This window comes from Nannospalax galili, unplaced genomic scaffold (genome assembly GCF_000622305.1).
Source record: "Nannospalax galili isolate Female #2095 unplaced genomic scaffold, S.galili_v1.0 scaffold445, whole genome shotgun sequence".
Taxonomy (NCBI): Eukaryota; Metazoa; Chordata; class Mammalia; order Rodentia; family Spalacidae; genus Nannospalax; species Nannospalax galili.
In genome coordinates this window covers 334184-356153 of record NW_008354184.1, presented here as the reverse complement: position 1 = coordinate 356153, position 21970 = coordinate 334184, and the positions used below count along the sequence as shown (strand labels likewise).

At 45.9% G+C, this 21970-nt stretch overlaps 1 protein-coding gene across 1 annotated transcript in view; it reads right to left on the bottom strand.

The window, feature by feature from the left end:
* Nucleotides 1-8638: 8638 nt before the first annotated feature.
* Enthd1 (ENTH domain containing 1) overlaps nt 8639-21970 on the bottom strand; it is a 153839-nt gene continuing 140507 nt past the window's right edge. The window contains 3 exon segments of the mRNA XM_008851215.1: nt 8639-8871; nt 8874-9162; nt 9164-9249. Coding sequence (XP_008849437.1) covers nt 8663-8871; nt 8874-9162; nt 9164-9249 — 584 coding nt within the window. The 3' untranslated portion in view covers nt 8639-8662.

The following is a 21970-nucleotide window of genomic DNA, read 5'->3' as shown; positions in this document are numbered from 1 at the left end:
TTATTTTTTCTCTGTGATTTCGACGTGTGAATTTCTTTTGTAGTCTCTGATTCTTGTGTGAGACTCAAGCCTTCAAGTTCAGGTCTACTTCTTTTTGTAAAGTTTATGTGTCTTTGTGGTTTACTTTTTGGGCATCAAAAGCTGGTTCCTCTAAGCTTGGGGTTCTCTCTTTTGATTTTATATTGGAGTGGCCAGATTGCTTTTCTTTGGGAGTTCCCACAGAGGCCCAAGTCAGATGAAGATCAGATGCTCTCAGGCTTTCTCCTAAGGTCTGGATCCCTCCAGGAAAGATTTAGCCTCAGGAATTTGGGGGTTGGACTGGCCTGGGAGCCTGGCCCAAGAAAGACACTGGTCTGGGGCAGCTGGTGGCCATGCCACCCAGAGATGCAAAGGAAGATGGGGATGGGATGCAGCCCCAAGGGCCCCTGGGGACTGCACTGAGGAGCTGGGTTGGTCCAGATGCAAAGGACCAGGAAGAGGAAAGGTCAGCCCGGGAGTCCAGGAAAGAGGCTGGTGGGTTGTGCAGAGCCCGGGAAGTAGAGGGAGGTGAGGGTGGGGCCAGGCCCACAATGCCCCTGGAGACCTGAGAAGGAGCTGAGTTGGTCTGGATACAAAGGATCAGGCAGCAGTGGTGGTTCCCCAGGTGTCTGGGGTGCCAAGACAAGGAATGGGACAGGACCCAGGCTAGGAGGAGAGACCTGTGGGGGAGATGGGAAGGTAAATGAGGCTGGGGCATCAAGGCGTGGAGGGTGCCATCGACTTATCCTGGAGAGAGAGGCCTGCAGGTCGGAGAGAGGCCTGTGGGTCGTGCAGGCCCAGGGAAGCAGAGGGAGGTGAGGGAAGCAGAAAGACAGGATCTCACTATGTAGCCTTGGCTGGCCTAGAACTTACTATGTAGACCAGGCTGGCCTTGAATTCACAGGCATCTGCCTGCCTCTGCTTCCCAAGTGCTGGGACTAAAGGCCTGTGCCACCAGGCCTGGCACCACTTGTTCAATTTCAATAGTTGAGACAGTCTTCTGGCTCATCCAGCCTTTGAATAAGAAGCTCCCCAAGACACCACCCCCTTGGGGTGGGTATGGCAACCTCACCTTCCTCCAGGCCTGCTGCCCCTCCATCCTGAAACACTTCCTATTTCCCTTTGTGAATGTATGTCTTTTTGTCCAGTGCTAAGGATCGAACTCTCTGCCCTGCGAATGCTGGTTAAGCGCTATGCCTCTTACTTTGAAGCTGTAGATTGTCCCAGATTCCAACAGTTTAGCTTTCTAGTCTTTTTCAAAATAGGTATTTCCTGTCCCAGTTATAATACTTCCTGAATCCAGGCTTTGCCACATGGAGCCCATACTACTGGGCTCAGAGTCAGAGGGGTCTTTATGAATAACTATGACCACACCTTAAAAACACAGATTTTCCACACATTGTTATCCCTGCATACCAACTGATGACTTGCCAGGTCTACCACATCGATTAAATCAGTGATAAAAAGATGCTCAGTGTCCCACAGAGTCACTGAGTTTCCCATCTGGCTAATCATTGCTTTGACCATTTTGTGATGTGCTGAGAGCTTTTCAGTTAAATAAATGGACTCTTGGATACAGGAATGTTAAGAAAGTATACTTTATTAAATTTCTGATGGTGTAATTAGTTTGAGAATTTGAAATGGACCCAACAGAATATTGAGTAAAACAGTGCCTGGGTATAATCCAGTGTTTTTGCCTTACCAGAGGGCATGTGTCACTTGTAGTAACATTGTCATCATCATCTGCTGTGGTTGAGGTTCAGCGCTACCTTCTCTCCATGTTGCAGAGTTCTAGGTCATAACAAATCTGCAGACGAAGGCTAGAGAGATGGCTCAGTGGTTAAGAACACTGGCTGCTCTTGCAGAGGACCTGGGTTTGATTCCCAGTGTTCACATGACATCTAACAACTGTCCCTAATTCCAGTCCCAGGGGATCCAATGCCCTCTTCTAGTCTCCATGAGCACTGCATGGACATAGTGCACTTATATACATGCAGGCAAAACACTCATCCACAAAAAATTGAAATAAAAAAATTTGTAGGAGGATTGGGGAGGTGGCTCAGTTGGTAAAGGGCTTTCTATGCAATCATGAAGATCCAAGTGCAATCCCCAGAAGCCATGTTAAAAGAGACAGGCATGGGAATACTTGGGGTAGAAAAGTTTAAGTAGGGAGAGGTGGAGGACAGATGAGACAAGGGACAGGGTGGAGTAACCAAAATAAAGGAGGAGTGAAGAAGTCATATAGGAACCTACTATCTTATAACCAAAAATTTAAGATATGATTAAAATTGTTTTAAAGAGTTTGAAGGGAGATACCCTTCAAATGTTAACAACGTATGTTCTTAGAAGCCATGCGTTATTAACAAAACCCTAGTGTTAGGGGTGGGATACCTCCTAATGAATTGTTGGTCAGGGAGGCCACAGAGCTCCCACACCAATACAAGGCTCTTGTTGTTCCTCTTGGAACTGAGCTAGAAGTTTCCTCTCTGAAGACTAGTTTTCACAGTCCCAGGAGGTGCTACAGGCTATAGGACAAGAAAAGGTATCAACAGTTTTCCCCAGCTGTTCCCCCTGTGAGCTACAAGATCAAATTGCCAGGCAAGATGTTGTGTGCCATAATGGCTCTATTGTTACGTTGATAACTAACCATTCTTGGCTTGGATTTGAGGCCTGCTCTGCTCTGCAGGAGGAAATATGTGCCTGGTACCATAAATCTGGCCCAAAACCCTTGGTGGGGGACTCATAAGTCCTAATGGGAAACTGAATACTGTTGTTCAGCTAAACTGATACAGTGTCCGACTTTCTTTAAGTATTTATGTTTATAGCTATAAACAAGTGCTACTCTCAGCCTTAAAAAAAATCCCCCTCTTTCCAGTGAAGGGTGATAAATCATGGCTGTGCAAGGTGCTTAGAGTAAATGATGGTTGAGTGCTCAGCCCTAAACGAGGCATTTAGACCATCTCCTCTAAGGCTCCAGGAACATTGTAGAAAAGGAGGCGAGAAGAATGTAAGAGCCAAAATGCAGGGAGGACTGTGAAATGTCATCTGGGCAGGACAGGGTCACTGCAGTCATGAGCTCTCAGCAGCTGAGGTTGCCTGCACTGGGCATGCACAAGGATGGGACTGTCTACAGTCAGGTGTGGAAGAAGGGCTCAGGGGGCTCTACATTCCCTGCTGAATTATTGGCTATTGATAGATTCTGGGAGGGGGGATCACTGTCTTCAGTTGTGTACCCCCAGATAATCTCACCAGTCTCCAAAGCACAGCTCCAATCCCATGCTCACACAGATGGCCCTGATTAAACTAAATGGGTCACAAAACAAAATTGAAAGTCATGATTCTGGGTAAGGGACAGGTAGGGATTGGGCGGCGGGGGGGGGGGGACATTGACAGGAATGGGAGGGAAATGAGAGGCTGTGTGGGGAGAGAGTAATCAGAACACATTACATACATGTGTGAAATTGTCTAATAACAACAAATGCAGGGCGTGATGGCATGCACTTGTAACCCCAGCTCTGGGGAGGTAGGAGGCAGGAGGATCCCTGGGGTTCATTGGCCAGCCAGCCACTCTGGCTGAATCAGCGAGCTGCAGGCCAGTGAGAGAGTCTGTCTCAAAAAAAAAAAAAACAAAACAAAACAAAACAAGGTAGAGGGTTTGAGGACAACATTGGGGATTGACCTCTGGCCACCACACACACAAACATGTACTGGCTCTATCACACACAAAGAAATCTGTAGGATATGGTATAGGGGACAGATTCCGAACAGCAGCATAACTGAACCCATAGATTGTGACATTTTCTAATGGAATCTTACTGTTTAAATAGCTGCAAACGCCTGCAGCCGTATTTCTGCAGTAATTATCATATCTTTGAGAACTTTCTGCACCATCAGGGAGAAAACAGAATTCAAAATTACCAAACAAAAATCATCCTGAAAACCCTGTTTCTTCTGAGCCAATTTACTTTTCCCTGAGCCTGCTGGTTGATAAAAGGTGGCATATATATTCTGGTATAACAATAATGTGATTGGCCTCCTCAAATGACTTGGTGTTCTGCAAGAAATAAAACCTCTCAAGTCCATATGCCTAAACCCCTTTTTATCACATCTCAGAATCCACTCTATTAAAAATAAAGTAAGACCTAGAAAAAGAGTCCCCAGAAATACTGAATATGTAACAGAGTCACCAAATTGTTCTTGATACGTCCTCTCTCTATAAAATACTCTTTTTAAAATGAGGACACAGTGAAAAAGGGGCTCCTTGTCCATTTGGGCAAACCACAGTCACAGGGGGTTCATTTGGTGGGCAGGTGATTCAGCAAGGTGTCTGAAAACGCTCTTGAAAATCTGTTTTTATTCAGTTTGTGGATGGGTTTTTAGAAACTTTTCATCCCCAAATTTCTGTGACATTTTATTTTCAATACAATCCATTTACATGTTGCTCAGTCAGTCCTTTTCTGAGTCAGTAAAGGCCACTTAGTTACCCCCAACAGGGCTGCCACCATGCAAGTACTCAAACTCCTGACCGCACATCTTACATTCCACAGCATCCCACGGCTGTTGTCTGGCTCCCTATGAACACACTGTCCTCTCCACTTAGAAAGCTCTGTCTCCCCAGCAACCTCTGCTTGTCCCAGATTCCGTGTAGAATACTTTCCTCTAAGTGGCATTCCCTGCCCCACGCCTCCAAGCTGCTGTGGCTCTGTACCAGGCCCTGCCTCACCAGCCAATGCTTTGCAAGTCCACAGGAGCCACGTACTGTGCCACAATTACAAAGCCCTCCTTCCTCATGGCCGCAGAGCTAAAATTCTGAAGACAGGGATTCATCTATCTTGATCACTATTGTGTCCCTGATGTCTGGCAGGCTGCCTACGCGTAACAGTGCTTTATAAATATTTAAAGAACACACACATGAGTAATTTGACAGTAAGTAAACTGTAAAATATTTTTATAACTGCTTTATAATAGGATCCTCAAGTTCAAACTAAAACACTGTTAGGATAAATATAATGAAGTTATTTTTAATTGGAGATAATTGTAAAGTCAATCAGGATAGACCCCTCTCTTGATTTAAGCCAAGTTTCTTCTACTGGATTAATGGAGTTGGCTAAATAGAAACTCAAATAAGTGCTTGTTAATTATACTAATTAGCAAATGGTTGTATTAAACTATATGAGCTATGTAAAACCCAGTTACAATCTGAAGTGACTGTGTGTGTGGAAGGCAGATAAAAAGTGAGGGAATTTTGCAAAGTGCTACTGGTTTCCCCAGTTATTGTGGGGTCCCGTGTTCAACAGCCCTGATGTAGTAGCTTTCAGGGATTTGGATGGGGAGGGAGAGGTGTTGTGTCTCAAGGACTTTCGCTTTGCTTTGTTTTGTTGAGACAGGGTCTCTGTGCATCGCCCCCAGCTGGCCTGGAGCTTGCTATGTAGACCAGGCTGGCCTCCATATCACAGAGATTTACCTGCCTCTGCCTCTCAAGTGCGAGGATTAAAGGTGTGCCACACACCCAGTATCTTGAAGGATTTTTATTCTCTACTCTTAACATTGTTTAACTAAGAAATGTTTGAACCACTACAAAAGGAGCTATGTATACCACTAACGCCTGAGAGTCTATTGATGGTGCTCCAGATGGAGAGCACTGGGGGAGGTCCTCTGACGTCTTCTTTATTTTATATTCTAATTTAATGCTCAACTAACTTTATGGGCCCAACATGTTAGGGCATTTATTTCAATAATCCTGGAATTCATATTTCAGCTTCAAGGTTACTTTCTTAGATGAAATCTCCCCAAATTCCTTAGTATCTGCAATATCCTTATACATTTGGGGAGATGATTTGATTAATTTACCAAATCCCTCTCAAACTCCAGAACTCAAGCTGAGGGCAGGCGCTGTATCTGGTTTTGTTCCTGCCAAATTCCCAGGACCATATAAATAGGTTCTCAAAAAGACACCTGCCAGTTAAGCACAGACCCCTCTGTGTTTGAGACAGGGTCTCACTATTTAACGGAGGCTAACTTGGAACTCCCTTATGTAACCCAGGTTGGCCTCCCTCCAACTTGAGATTCTCTGACCCCAGCCTTCTAAACTCTGGGATTAGTGTACTACCTCAGCTGGCCAGAGCCCTTTTCCTTAAGGGCAGCCATGAAGTCTAACAAGCTCCTACTTCCATTTTGGATGGCTGCTAGAATGGGAAGCCTCACACGCTGCTTCTTTCAATAAAGTGACACCCAGTGGCTCCAGAGAGAAGGTGGGAAATGACCACTCCTGATAAGCAAGTTGAGTCTGTGATTCACCTGGATGTTTGGAAGCTTCAGCTAAGATCTTGGCTTGCATAACCGGAGTGATGGTGTCTTCTGACCCAGCTATTCCACTTATATACCTAAGAGACCTTGTGGTGGCTACTATTACTTGTCAAATGACAACCTATGGTCCTCTGGGAAGGAAGTCTCACTGAAGGTTGTCTAAATCAGCTTGGTCTGTGGGGAACTGTCTTGATTGCCTTACTTTTCCATAAAAAATAAAGTCCTGATCCATCTACAGCATGGATGGATGTCACAGTATGATGCCAAATGACAGAAATCAGATACAAATGCCTTATCATAGGATTCCTCTTTGGGCTGGGGATGTAGCTCAGTTGGTTGTGTACACACCTGTATGATTCTGTTTATATGAATAGCATGGAGGTAGACAGCAAATTTTGTTTGCCAAGAACATGGGGTCTGAATGAGAAACGTCCCCCTTAGACTCATGTGTTTGAACACATGGTCCCCAGTTGGTGGCACTGTTTGGAAAGGTTGGGGAACCGTTAGGAGGTGGAGCCTTCCTGGAGGAGTTGGGTAACTGGGGGGAGGGCCTTGAGGTTTTATAGCCTAGCCCCACTTCCTCTTTGTACTCTGCTTCCTGACAATGGATGCAATGTGAACAGCTGGCCTCCTGCTCCTGCTGCCACACCTTTCCTGCCATGATGCAATCTATTCCCTTAAACTATAAGCCAGAATAAACCTTTCCTTCCTCAAATTGCTTCTTGTCAAAACAATGAGAAAAGTGATCCGGGGGGAAAATACACCTGCTAACAGGTGTGGAGGTATCTTTTATGGTGAGGAAAATGTTCTGGAACTAGATGGTGGTAATGGCTGCCCAGCCTTGTGAGTGTGCTAAACGTTTATTAGACCATATCTCTTAAGGGACAAATTTCATGGTATGTGACTTATATCTCAATTTTTAAACATTTCATATGATTCAGACTTACAGTGTGTTAGAATATGCTCTAGCTTAACTTGCTCTTCTTTCTATAATAGTAAGAATTCTATACCTGGGGCTAGAGAGATGGCCCAGTGGTTAAGAGTACTGGTTGCTCTTGCAGACGACCTGTAGCTCACAACTATCTTTAACTCTAGTTCCAAGGGATCCAACACCCTCTTCTGGCCTCCACAGACATTGCACTCATGTGGTGCCCTTACATAAAATAACTCTATACTTGTTAGTAAGAATATGTGATTACTATTCTTTTTTATATTTTATTTATTATTTTATGTGTATGAGTGTACTGCCTGCATGTAAGTGAGTGCACCTGTCTCATGCAATGCCACAGAGGTCAGAAGAGGGCTTCGGATTCCCCTGGAATTGGAGTTAAGGATGGTTTGCAGCCACCATGTGGGTGCTGGGAATCAAACTTGGGTCCTCTGTGAGAGCAGTCAGTGCTCTTAACCCGTGAGCTATCTCTCCAGCCCTGATTATTCTTCTTTTAAGTAAAGACATGCTTGAAACTATCTGCAGGAGGGTGGGCAGATGGCTCAGTGGGTGCAGCCACTTCCTGCCAAGCCTTACAACCTGTGTTTGATCCTCTGGGTTCCATCCCTAACACCACAAAGCTTCCATGCTGATCCCAACATGCACTTGGGCTGGGAATCACAGGTCTGTAATACCCAAACTAGGTCATTTTATCTGTAAATGAGGCATTTTTATTTGAAAAGTTGTTTTAATGAATACAAAAGATAAAGATGGAAAAAAAATCAAATTTATTTTTATGAAATACAAGGAAAAAGGTATGCATTTGAACACTGCAACACATGCTAATGGTAAAAACACATGCGGTACATCACACTTGTTTGGACTTAACTCTTGACCCTGTGGCAGCTGAAGAGATTCCTGCCTTTGATTTGCAGAGCCTGAAACCTTCAGAGGAACGTTTGAGACACAGGCCTTGAATTCAGGCAGAAGGGACGCTTGTTAGTGACCAAGCTTTGGCAGAATGGGGAGTCTAGGGTTTCCTCCTGCTCCAGTGCTCACCTAGAGGCCCTGACATAGCTATTTGCACTTTAAGGTCTTGCCACAACTTTCACTAATGTTTAACCCATTGGGGACAAAGTACAGAAAAGGAAGAATGAACGAAATTCTCTTCAGTTTCAAATGAACTAATATCTAAATCGGAAATGATCAAAAGTGATTTCTTTCTTTTGAAAAAATACACCCAACAAAATGAACCTGTTGGTCTGAAAGATACTTGTTAGTACACTTGACAAGGGACTATTAAGCTGTCATTGTTTGTCTCCATAGCAACTCTCCTTAAAACTGTTAACCTCCCCAGTCTTTGGGCAGTGGAGCCATGTGGTGCGGTCTACCAAGCCGGCTGGGAGGCGACTAGATTCTCTCTGAGCCGCCCTCGGGAGACTGGCTGGCTGCCGGGCTGCTGCCACCTAGGCTGCCCAGGTGGCTGTTGATGACGCTGAGCCCCCGGATCACCAGGCTCAGGTCCTCGTGGAGTCGAACCACAGCGCTCTTCACCTCGCCTAGGAGAACTCAGATGGATCTGCTGGACTCGGGTTCCCGGGCGAGCCTCTGGTCGTCTGGAAGCTAGCACGTGACAGCAACGGGAAGCGGTCCACGGTCTGGGTGGAAAACGCTGCCTGGCTCCTGCTGGCACCGGGAGCTGGCTTCTTGGTGGCAGAATCGGAGTTATCTGGAAGGTTCCCTGGCAGATTGAGGTATTTGTAGTCCTTGTCATCTGAAGATGCTGTGCCCCTGGGAAGGAAGGGGTGGAGGATCCTGCCTGCCTTATCTCTGTATTTGAAGGAGGCGGAAGATGACTGCAGATGGGGCAGAGTCCAGAAAGAGGGGCTGGTCAAACCTGGGGGGCAAGTGATGGACCGACTTCTCTGGATGGGCCGAATCAGGAGATGACACAGACAAGGTGGAAACGGAAGATATGCCCTCGGAGGTGGTGGAAACTAAAACAGAGCTAGAGGGAAGGAGGTTATGTAACATACAAACGAGAGTAATTGCTAGAATAATTGCATCGTGTAAGCGCCTATCTGGAAGGTCTCAATATAAACTACTTAGAATTTTAAATGCTAAACATTCATAATAAGCCTGAAAGACCCAAAGCAGGAAACAGAAAATCTACAGACGTATTACATATCAATAATACCATGGAAATGAACCTAAAATAGAACAATCAATATTCATCTTGACGTCCAAACCCTGCCTGACATATTTTTTACACTACTGTAAACCTCATCAGTGACAGTATTAAACTCCACTCCACGCCTGCCAGCATTTGAAGTTGGCATTTAAAGTAGGAAGTCTGAGAAAGCCGAAACTTAGTCTCTCATCTTTCCCCCATACAGATATTATTATGGCAAAACGAATCACCAGCTCCAAGTACTCAAGAGCGAGTGTGATTCAGCTTTTTCTCTATGGCCAAACACAGTTAAGACTGAGCCCGCCCCATCTTAGATCCAGAATGTGTTAGTACACACATAACCACTTCTCACCAAAAGCTGTAACACAAAAAGCTCTCAAAGCCTCGTTCATAAAATTAAAGATTTGAGAACAATTTTATTTCCTTTCAGGCAAAATCATATTAAATGTCTTCTTTTACACCTGCCTCTAATATCCCAAACTATTCCGAGTGTGTTCCTTAGGATACCAGATGTTCTATGGAAACAGGGCCAAGGAAGACTGACCACTGTTGACTGTACCTCCTGTTAGATGAACTATCAGCACATTAAAAACCAAGAGAAATCGTCAGTAGCTTTTTTTTAAAAAAGACTGTCTCATGTATCCCAGGCTGGGCTCAAACTTACTATGTAGCCTAGGATAACCTTGAACTAATCCTCCTGCTTCTGCCTCCCAAGTGCTGAAATTACAAGAGTGCACCATGCCCAGTTTATGTGGTGCTGGAAATCGAACCCAGGGCTTCACGCATGCCAGGCAACCACTCTACCAAGTGAGCTAGGTTCCCAGCTCCACAGCATCGTATTCAAGTTTTCCAAATTTTCCTGGACAAGGAGAACTTTTTCCCCCTCTTGGAATACCTACTTGCATTTATTTTTGGATGTATGGTACAGATTGGTGAAATCCAGTTCTCCAGTCTCTGTGACTCCCTCTGAACTTGATGCTTTAAAGACTTACTCCCTTTCAGGCACACAGCATGGGACGGCAGGCCTGCCACTCAGCGAGTCGCAGCTCTGTTAGCTAATTTCACTCTACATATTCATATCCCTTCTAAGCTAAATTGGAACTCATAAAAATATGGCCAGGGCAGGTGGCTACTCTCTATTTTTTGCCTCTAAGCCCTTCACGGCCCATCTCCAGTTCTGGGGAAAAGTTCCAATCACAAAACTTGTTTTGGATGCCGAGGGTATTCTCAGCTGGTGCAGCAGCAGGATATGAAAGGGGAGCGGAGAATCAATGGCACATGGTCAAGGCCAGCCGAGCACAGGGAAGAATCTAGGTCAGGCTAATCCGGACATTCTCTCCTTTGACTGGGAGGTGGTGCTATGCTAGTGGGCTCCTGGATGATGCCTCACTTCTCCGTGTCCTGAGTCACACTGCAGCACTTTGATCTGTCATCTGTCATGTCCTTCCCTCGCTCAGGAGTCCCAGTCTCTGTTCTCTAGTGTCTCCCTCTCCCTCTCCCTCTGCCTCTCCCTCTCTCTGGTTTGCTGTCATTGGGGAGGCAGGTATCAAGCTTTCCAGCTGAGCAATGGGGGCACCAGAGGCAAAGGCTTTGGAATGTGCATGTCTGAAAATTCCCTGCTCTACCATCAGGGTTGGGAATAGCTTGTTTAAAGACTTCTAGGCCAGAAGCCTTCTTTTTTGGACTTTAAAAAATTAAAAATATCTGTTGGGTGGGTCAGGGGGTGGCCTAGAGTGTTGGTCCTCAGCTCTCCACCTTGTTAGAGACAGGGTCTCTTGTTCATCTCTGTGTCTACCACACTAGGTAGCCTATGACCTCCTGGGGAGTCTCCTGTCTCCTTCCCACCTCTACACAGAACTCTGGGATTATAGATGTGCACTATGGTGTCTGGCTTTGTGTGAGGCCCTCACACTTGCACAGCAGCATTTTATCCTCTGTCTTTTGAAGGCAATCTCCCACCGGCATCCTATTTCTGGTATTGTTAATGCAAAGTTGCAGATTTTTATTGTTTTTAATTATGTGTAGGGGGATGGTATGTACAGGAGTGCAGATGCCCAAAGGGGCCAGAGGCATCAGATTCCCCTGGAGCTGGACTGACAGGTCATTCTGAGCCACTCAGTGTGGGCTCTGGGAATCGAACCCGGGTCCTCTGCCAAAGCAGCAAGTGCTCTTAACTACTGAGCCATCTCTCCAGCCCCCTATTCTAATTCTTATTCATGGTACAGAACCTATTTCATCTCTGGAGCTTTGGTGAATTTCCTCTTCGTCCCTGTGCTCTGGAGTCTGTAACACTGTGCTTTGAAGTGGGACAATTTTCAACCACTGAAGTCAAGTGAAAGTGGACTTTTAATCAGTTTTAACTCATTTCCTTCAGCTTCAAAATACTTTCTTAATGCTTCTGTCAATTAGCTTCTCCCCCTGGCTTTCCCCGCTCTCTCTTTCTGAATCTCCTCTTCTGTTAGATCTCCCAGGCTAGTTTTCGGATTTTCCTAATTTTTTAAATCTGTGTTTGTGCATGCACATGGTGTATGTTTGTGTGTACACGTGTGTATGTGTGTGTGTGAGTGCAGGTGCATGCCTGTCATGTGTGGTCACAGGACAACCTCAGCTATGGGTCTCTATTTGGTCACTGTGTACACCAGGCTAAAGGCCTGTCTGTGAGCTGCCAGATATTACCTGGTCTCTGTCTCCCATCTTTTTTTAAAATTTTATTTATTTTTATTTAATGCATATGCATGTATTGCCTGCATGTATGTAAGTGCACCTGTGTCATGCAATGCCTGCGAGGACAGAATAGGCCGTCAGATCCCCTGGAACTGGAGTTGCGGACAGTTGTTAGCTGCCATATGGGTGCTGGGATTCGAACCCAGGTCTTCTGCAAGAACAGTCAGTGTTCTTAACCGCTGAACCATCTCTCTAGCCCCTCTGTCTCCCATCTTAATGTGGGCAAACTGGGATTACTGATGTGTGCCACCACATCTGATTGTAGGTGTGTGACGGGGATCTGAACTCTGGTCCTCATGATTGTACAACAGACACTTTATCCACTGAGCCATCTCCTCAGCCCTTTCCCATTTTATTATTCTTACTGTGTGTATATAGATCTGTGTGGGTGCACATGCCTCAGCATGCGTGTGGAGTCTGAGGACAGCTTTGTGGAACTGATTCTTTCCTTCCATCCTCATGTGGGTTTCAGGAATTGAACTCAGGCTGCCAGGCTTGGGCAGCAAGCACCTTTGTCTGCTGATCACCTTGCTGGCCCCCTTCCAGTTTTTCTCCGTTTTTCTCTTCCTGTCTCTTTGCCTGGCTTGGAGGTTTGGCCAGCTTCAGCTTCCCACCTTGTCCTTGGGTTTCTCATTTCTGCTAGTTTTGTTCTCAGCTTGAAAGAGGTTTTTGTTCTCAGAAACTTTCAAAATATCCTGTTCTTGGTTTATAGACACACTGTATTTTATCTTTTTGAAGACCTTAAAGATAAATTTAAAAAGTGTTTTCTTTTCCCTTCGCGGTATTCTTTGCTTCCTCTGTTGTTTTTGTTTTTCCCTCACTCTTCCATGTGAGAAATCTTTATCAGGTGGCTCGAGCCCACGTCTGCTTATGATTAAGGGTTAAAGCTGATGGGAAGCTTTGAAAACAAGCTCCAGCCATGCCAGCTTTGAGGCATTTGGACAATCACTTGGTGGGTTATCTGAAGTGAATGACTGACACACAGAGTCTTTATGGAACAGGGTTTTCCCATCTGTTGCCCCGGGGGGAAGTCTGGCTATCAGTGTGATTGCAGCCAGCTGTGGAGGGGCACTGTGGCTGTGGGCATTTGGCTCATGGTCACTCATTCCTGTAGTTCTTGTTACAGTGCCCACAACCTCAACCACCTCTATGTAGATAGATCTGCCAAAATTTGTTTCTCTCCAGAAAACAAATTTCTAGATGTCGCTCTGGGGGTTGTGGGGGTGTGCGGCTATTCAGGGTATTTGTTCTTCTAAGGACTGAACCGCTGTTTACAAAGCTGCTTTGTAATTCTCTTTAGCATCTGCCATGATGTAGATGTGGCTTGTCTCCCACAGCTTCATGTATCAGAAGTGTAGGTCCCAGTGTCACCCTGTCAAGAGGTGGACAAAACCTTGAAGGGGTGAAGCCTGGTGGTTGGTAATCAGTCATTAGGGGTGCTGCCCTTGGAAGAGATTGTTGAGAGGCGAAGAATGACTTGTGAAAGAGCAGGCCTTACTCCCCACATCCTCCTCTGGGTTCTGGTTCTGGTCTTGTCTGGTCTTGCCAGGTGATCTTTCCCTCTCACATGATGCCATCCACTGAGTTGTGATGCAGCCAGGGGGCTCGCCCCAGAACTAAGCAGATGCTCATAAGTATTCAAAACCATGAACTGAATAAACCTTTTTTTATGGACAAAGCATTCAGCCTCAAATATTTTGCTATAGCAACAAACACTAATACAATACCAGATGTGTAGGTTTTATAACCTCCTTTTAAGGATCTCAATGGCTAGAAATTTTTCTTAGATCACAAGACGAAAAAGAGGCAGAGATGGAATTCAAATTCAAGCACCTCTGATGTCACAGCGTATGATTTCAATCACTACACTGTATTTCTGTACCTATTTTTTTACTCTATTACAGGATTGTGTTAAATTATGGGTATCAAATTTAGAAAGCAGGTAATCAGGATGATGAGGGGACATTTTTATTCAAAAAGAGATGGTGGAAATGATGGGAAATTATATTTAATTATCTGAAGATACAAAACCTTAGTAATGATACCCTCTGCACTCTTCTTGTACATGAGTTAGAACTGTGATCAGTAGGTGGAAATTATAGAAAGATGGGTTTTAGCTCAGTAAATGAAAAAAACAAAACTAAAAAAACCCCCTAACTATTGTGGCTTGAACCTAAAAGTTCCCCGACAGGCTCATGTTTTGAACTCTCCAGGTGGTAATAGTATTTTGGAAGGCTGTGGAACCTTTAGGAGATGGGGCCTAGCTGGCAGGTCCTGGGTTATGTTACCCATGCTTACTTCCTGTCTCACTTGCTGCTTCCTGGTCCCCCATGATGTGAATAGCCTCTCAAAGCCTGCTGCTGTGAACTGAATAGATCCACTGTGCTCTCCTCCATGGTAATAGACTGAATCATCTAAAACTTAGAACCAAAACCAACTATTGCCACTTAAGATGGTCCTGTCAGATGGTGTGGTCACAGCAACACAAAAGTAACCAATACAAGGGCTTTCAAACAGTTACACTTGCCACATATTTTTTGGGAGGATGATAGGCTTCCTGACACTCAGGGAGCTTGTGCTCCAATGACTCCTTGGCAGGGATGGTTCATGCACCCAGTGGCAAAACCACGTATTCTTGATGAAATTTGGAGATTCTAGGGCCCAAACATACTTGCTAGTGTACTAAGGAACTATTCTTGAGATAGAATTTGAGTTTACTGTGGTCAGAAAGAAGGCTATTGTAGGCAAGTAGGTCAAGAAGAAAATAAGACTGGTATCAAATATTAATGAGCGACCACCACCTATTTAAAGATGGCAGTTATGATCATGCATACATGAGGCCACCCAAACCTGATTTAACTTTATGTTAGTGGCAGCAGCAACATCCAGGGATTTCTTAGAGTGGGTTGCTGGGCCCTACCAGGCCGACTGAATCAGAAGTGGGGCTGGGTCCCGAAAGCTGTGTTTTCCTAGGCTCCGGGTGCTTCTGAAGCTGGAACCTCCAAGTCCCTCTCTGGTTATCTTCCTTTGGCTTTCTGGCCTCCACTGCAGAGTGAACAGCAGCTTGTGCCCGGCTCTGCAACAAGAGCTGCAGGCTCTGCGACACACCGCTGTCACTGCCTGTGAAAAGCCACTCAGAGCTAATTGCTGCACACCAATTTCCTTTTGTTTCCAAACACTCTGCAGCTGCGCCGCACACTCAATCTGCTCCTTGGGGCACGCCTCTGCTGCCCCTTCCGTTCCCCTCCTCTGGCTCCCCACAGAAGCAATCTGGGTGTCCTGTTAGCATGTTGCAAATAAGACATAATATGCGGCCATGTTTTAAAGTCACACTGTGTGATCCATGCAGGCCAATTGTTGGGCCTGCTCGAAGATAGGATGATAGTTGATTCCAAATGCCAATGAGTTATCTTTAGCTGTTTGTACTTGTAAATAATAGAAGACCTGTTAATTAAGACATAACAGCTTTCAATTTAAATGACATTTAGAACTGTGCTGCAAAAATGAAAAAACAAGTACATTTCTAGGGATACTATAAAAAAAAAAAACTCCTATTAGCTGTAAATGTAATTTTTTTCTGGAAGTAGCAGGTCCCTGGACGGCTAAACACAGTTTTTTTCATTCCCCAGTTTCTCTCTTTCAGTGTCCTCAGATGATGTGCTATGTCATTTTTTTCCTGTGGCTAAGAAATGTAACATTTTATATAAATGTTCACAGCAGTTATTTTTAAATAATTTTATTAATTCTCTGAAAATATCACAAGGCTATTTTGATCATACTCATCCCCATCTCCTTCCAGATTCACCTATATTTCCCTCCCCCAACTTAATGTCCTATTTTTAGAGTCCATCATGTCAAATTTGTGTTCCCCAAATGCTCCTGGATGGGTCCATTCCCTGGAGCCTGGTCAACCTTCCAAATGTCACACCCTTAAGGAAAATTGATCTCTTCCTCCCAGCAACTACCAGTTGCCAACAGGTCCTCAGTGAGGGATGGGTCTTCATGCCCACCTCCCTCTTCCATGATGGGATTTTGTCTGGCTCGAGCTTACAGAGGTCTTGTGTGTGCTGTCACAACCACTGTGGGTTCATATGTGCAAATGCCATTTGTGTCTGGAAAACACTTTTTTGCTGTCGTCATCCATCGCCTCTGGCTCTTACAATCTTTCTAATCCCTCTTCCGGGATGTTCCCTTAACCTTTGGGAAGGGGGTGTGATAAAGCTGTCTTGTTTAGGGCTGAGCACCTGCAGATTCTTATTTTCTGCATGTTGACCACTTGTGGGTCTCTGTGGTACTTGCCATCTACTGAAAAAATAAGCTTACCTGATGAGGGTTGAGAGACGTGCTGGTCTATGTGTATAATTAGGAGCTGCTTTAACAGTATGTCTTTTTAGCAGAATATTAATATGTCTCTTTAGCAGACTATTAGTCATTGGCCTGCCACCTGTCTCACCTGGCTAGCAATAGATCCCTGGCCCTGCTAACAGTGTCAGGCATGGGTTCTGTCTTGTGAAGCAGACCTTAAATCCTATCAGAAAGTGACTGTTCGCTCCCATATCATTCATGTCCCTATTGTACCAGTGGACACATCTTGCCAGGCCAGTTATTATGGTAGCTTGAAGGATTCACACCTGGGTATGGTTGGTGATTACTTTTTTCTTCTGGTAGCATGCACAGCACCTTCTATCACTGTGAAAGCTGGCCAGTAGGGATGAAGCTTTGAGGTTAGCACCAGCTTGATTCCTCCACATTCTATGACTCATGTATGCAGTGTCTTCAGCAATAGGGTCTTACCATCAAGTTCTGGTGGGTAACCAAGACCAATAGCAATAGCCATTAATGTTTGAGGGTCTATAAGAACCTCCAGGCCGAAAGACAGTGGAGTTATTTATAATGTTACAAGTGGAAACAATGGAGATGCCTATCATTGATAAATAGGTCAGTAACATGCGTATTTGCCCAATGGGATACTATTTGGCTATGATAAGGTATAAAGGACTGATACACGCTGCAACTCTGAAAAACACCAGACAAGGGGCCACATGCTCCGTGATGCATGTCTATGGATGTCCAGAACAGGCAGAACACAGAGAACAAAGGAGGGTTAGTGGCCGCCAGCAGCTGGGGGAGAGGCTGGAGGCATTACTAATAATGGGCACAGGGCCTTGTGGCTGATGAAACTTTACTGGAGCTAGTGGTGATGGCGGCACAATTTGGGGAATTTATAAAAACTACTACATTGTATCTGTGTGTGGTGTGTATGCTTGTGTGCATGCTTAGCCTCCCTAAATTACCCTACTTTAAGGATACATTTTATAGTCTGGAAATTAGATCTCAACTTTTAAAAAAGTGTGACATTTGATAATTTATCCACAATGTCATTATAAATAAGCTGTGTGAATAAAGATATGGCAGCTTTTTTATTGGGATATCACTTTTATTTTTATTGGGAAAATTGGATTATTGGATTAAAGATGGGTTTTCTTACCCACAATGTAGGCATGTGGGTCACTACATTAAAAACTCAAAATGGTCTCTTTCTGCATGTACATTGGCTGGCAGGCTTGGCAAGGCTCAGAGCTCTGAAGCCTCCTGGCCTCCCTGGCAGGGCTGAGGTCTCTTCACTTCTGCTCTGGGCCCCGCTTCTCATCTTGCCCTGCCACAGTGAACTGGGACTTTTAGGAACCATTTCTACCCACTTCCTTCTGTGTGTGTGTGTGTGTGTGTGTGTGTGTGTGTGTGTGTGTGTGTGTGTGTGTACATGCCCATACATGCACAGAAGCTGGAGGAGGACATTAGGTATCCTGCTTTATCATTCTTTGCCTTTTTCCCTTGAGACAGGATCCCTCACTGAGCCTGGATCTAGGCTGGCATCCAGTAAGCCCCAGCAATCCTGCAGTCTCTGCTCCTCACAGCACTGGAGTTATAAGCACACATGGCCCCGACCAGCTTTTCACATGGTGCTGGGGATTCAAATTCAGGTCCTCATGCTTGCGCAGCAAGTTCACACTCTTACCCACTGAGTTATCTCCCAGCCCCCAAGCTTCCTCATTTTAATTGTTCTGGCTTTGGAGGCTTTTGCAGTTCATGGTCTGCTGCATGTGCCTTTCTCTGGTTTTACTGACAAAAAGCTGCATGGAACAACTCCTACAGACCAAAGGCACAGAAACAAAGGTCCTATGTCAGAAAGTGGAGAGCAGGTTGTTGGCCCCTAAACAAAGGTCCTATGTCAGAAAGTGGAGAGCAGGTTGTTGGCCCCTAAAAGTCTTAGAAAGTGGCCAGTGTGGGTGACACACTTGCTACGGCTGTGACTTGAGAGCAGCCGGCTTGGCTTCCAGAAATCCAGAGGTCAATGTCTTTCTTTTTAGTGTGATGTTGAAATAGCTAATGGCTGAGAGTAGTTGTCTGAGCTACAGATAAATATCAACATCCAGGTCGGGTAAAGCAATGGGCTGTCCCAGGGATAGCCTTCAGTATGCACAGGTCAGAAGAGGCTGCTGCAGCCAGCCGGTCCTCACTTTCAGGAATGTGTCTAAGTGTGTAGAGGCACCTACTTCCTATTTGAGATCCACTAAGACACAAATGTGCAAGTGATTTTTAATTTGCCCAGCTCATTACCTCCAAAGAGTTAGTGATATCAGGCCTGGACTGCTCATCTGAGCAAACACTTCTTAAACTCAGGAGACAGAGATTCCCCACTCTCTGCCATCCCTAGTGATGGGCTGTGGGGACTGGGCCCTCCGTTGCTGCAGGCTCACTTCCTCAGCCACTGTGACCTTCAGCAGCCTGGAATAGGTGCTCAGTCCTGCCAGCTGCTTTCTAAGACTGCTTTACTCCTCACTCACGTCCATCTCCCCCTCCTCTTGAACACCCAAAGGAAGGCCCCCCTGGGATGGCGGAGCCAGTAACCTTCCTGCGTTCCCTCCCTGAACCAGCACCACTGGCTTGGCCTCCTTTCTGATTCTACCCCATCTGGTCTCTTCAACCACTGTCTTGCCATTCCTGCACCTCATCTGCAAGGACCAGCAGTGAAGACTGCAGTGTCTGCCAGCCCTGCTGGGTGGCAGCTGCTGTCCTTGACCACCACGAGGGTACAAGGGTGGCTGAAACCTGCTCATAAGCAAGTCAGGCGGGTTGCGCTCTGGAAGCTTTCTTCAACACAGGCCAGAGGTGGGTGGTTTGTTGGGCCCATCCTGACCCTGCAGTTTAAATCTCCACCCTTCTCACCCTGTACCCAGGCTGCACACACCTCTGGAGGGAACAAAGCTCTTCGAAGCAGAGGACACAGGTGACTGCTCCTCCCGGGTCAGTGTCCTGTCAGCTCTGTCTCCCAGTTTCCCTAGTGGCTATGCTGACTCTTCAGCCCCACTTCAGGCCCTCTGCCATTGCAAACCCTTCAGGCTGGGCAGCAGTATTAGTGGTGACTTTTTTCTTTACTGTGACCAAATATCTGACAAGAAGCAACTGAAGAGAGGAAGGGTGAGTCTGGCTCAGTTCCAGGGTGCAGTCCATCACAGAGGGGAAGGCAGGTGGTGGGAATGTGAGGCAGCTGGTCACATGGCATGGGGGGCAATCAGGAAGCAGAGTAGTGAGCACTGGTGCTCAGCTCACTGTCTCCTTTTTATTCAGTCCAGGACCCCAGCCTATGGGATGGTGTTGCCCACATTTAGGGTGGGTTTCCCACTTCAACTAACCCAATCTAGAAACTCCCTCATAGACACTCCCAGAGGTTTATCTCCTAAGTGATTTTAGGTGCTGTGAAGTTGACGATCAATATTCATCACCACCACAGGTGACCCCCAATCAGAAAAAAATGAGTCTGTGATTTAAGAGTGTGGGGTTTGCAGAAGTTTAGTGCATCAAGACAGCAAGCAACCCTGTGAAACAGCCTCTCTGCTCCAAACAGGTATGTCCGATGTCCCTTTCTTTCTGGTCCCCACCAGGACCCTTGACTACCTCCCTGATCCTCCTCCTCTGTGGTCTCCAGCTGCCTCATCGTCACATTCCTGGACACATGTGTTAATGGCTTTCACCTGGCTCAACACCTTTAGTGACTTACACTGTCTTCAAGCTGAAGTACAAACCTTGAAAGCTGTACCCCAGGTCTCTGCATCCTCTGTCTGACTTAACGCCCCAGGGTTCAATCTTCCTCATGAACACACTCCATTTCTGTCTTACTAAGCTGCTATTAGCAGGGTACCTGATGCTGGGGATACAGCCATAAACAGGGCAAGAGGGAGGGTACCTTACATTCTATTTGGAGAGGAACACACCAAACTATTGAGCACACATATAATTATTATTTAACAAGAAAAACAGAAGGTGTTATAGAAGATGAGGAAGTAAGATATGCAGGTGGAGGATCTGAACACTCCAGGGGGTCTAAGAATTCTGAGGAAGCATGTTTGAGATGTCCTCAGAGGGGTGTGTAGGGGTGAACCGGTGCAGGTGTGGGGCAGGAGCAGTGAGAGGGAGCAGTTGCTGGGGATGAAAGAAGACGCATTGGGTAAGAGAGCCTGTGCTGGGGAGAGGCCGAGACAGGGCTGCCCAGGGCTTGGAAGGCTGTTTGTTCTCACCAAGAAAATGGTGAGCAATCCACAGCTGTTGAAGTGGCCGCTCTGCGGGAAATGGGCTGGAACTCTCCTGAATCTCTGCTCTCAGGTCCAGCTTTGTACTATTCCTAAGGGAAGAGTGCCCTTCATAGGAGGACAGGTGTGTGTACCTGTTCCTGAGGACTGTTGTTGACAACCAGAGGGGATCCTGAGGCCACTGGGGGAAGCTGAGGTTCTAACAGCAGAACTAAATCCATGCACATCTGAATAACAGCAGCAAGTGGACTGCATGTGCTAAGAATCAATCCCACCCAAGAGCTTTGCATCTGTGAACTCCACACAGCAGAACCATCATTATCTCTGCTGCACAGACCAGGATACCAGCCTGCAGAGAAGCCAGGTACCTTGCCCAGTGCCACAGAGTCAGGGGCTGAGCTGGGATTATGGATCCAGGCAGTCTGACTCCAGAGCCTGCACTGTTGGGAGTGATGCTGTTCAATTAGGAGCTTTATGGCGAGGGTTAGGGCATTTGATTTCTTCTCCAGCCCCTCTCTAGCACTGGGAGCTCCACTGTCATTCTCCACCAAGTTCACTGTGTCTCTTCAACCTGAGGTCCTCTGGACTGGTGAGATGTCTTAGTGGGTAAGGCGCTTGCTGCCCCAGGATACAAACCTAACAACCTGTGTTTGATCCCCAGAACCCACAGAAGGGTGGAAGGAGAGAACCAACTCCACAAAATTGACCTTTGACTTCCACACATGCACTGTGGCATGTGAGCGTATGCACACAAAACAATAAAAATTTTTTAAATTAAAAGGAAGGAGATATTAAAAATAAACAACAACAAAACCAAATTGGGGTCCTCTGTCACGGAGCCAAATCACAGCTTCTTAACTGGGGGTTGCAGCTTCATATGAGGTCATATAACTGGGTGTGGAGGTCTTGAAAAATCTGGCAATAGTTAAAGGTTGCTAAATGTACCATGATCAATAATTAATTCAAAATCAAGTGAGTCTGAGGTGTTGAGGCTGAGGTGTTTCTGGATGCCCTTCACTTCACGGCAGTCTTGGTTTTGATCTACAACATGAGGTCTTCACACCAAGGAATCCTGGCAGAAACACCTGGACTCAGATCTGAGCCTACTGTGTGCTGTGGACTGCAGTATTTTACTGTACATACAAAAGTTTCTGCTCTTGCGGGGCGTGGTGGCGCATGCCTTTAATCCCAGCACTCGGGAGGCAGAGGCAGGCG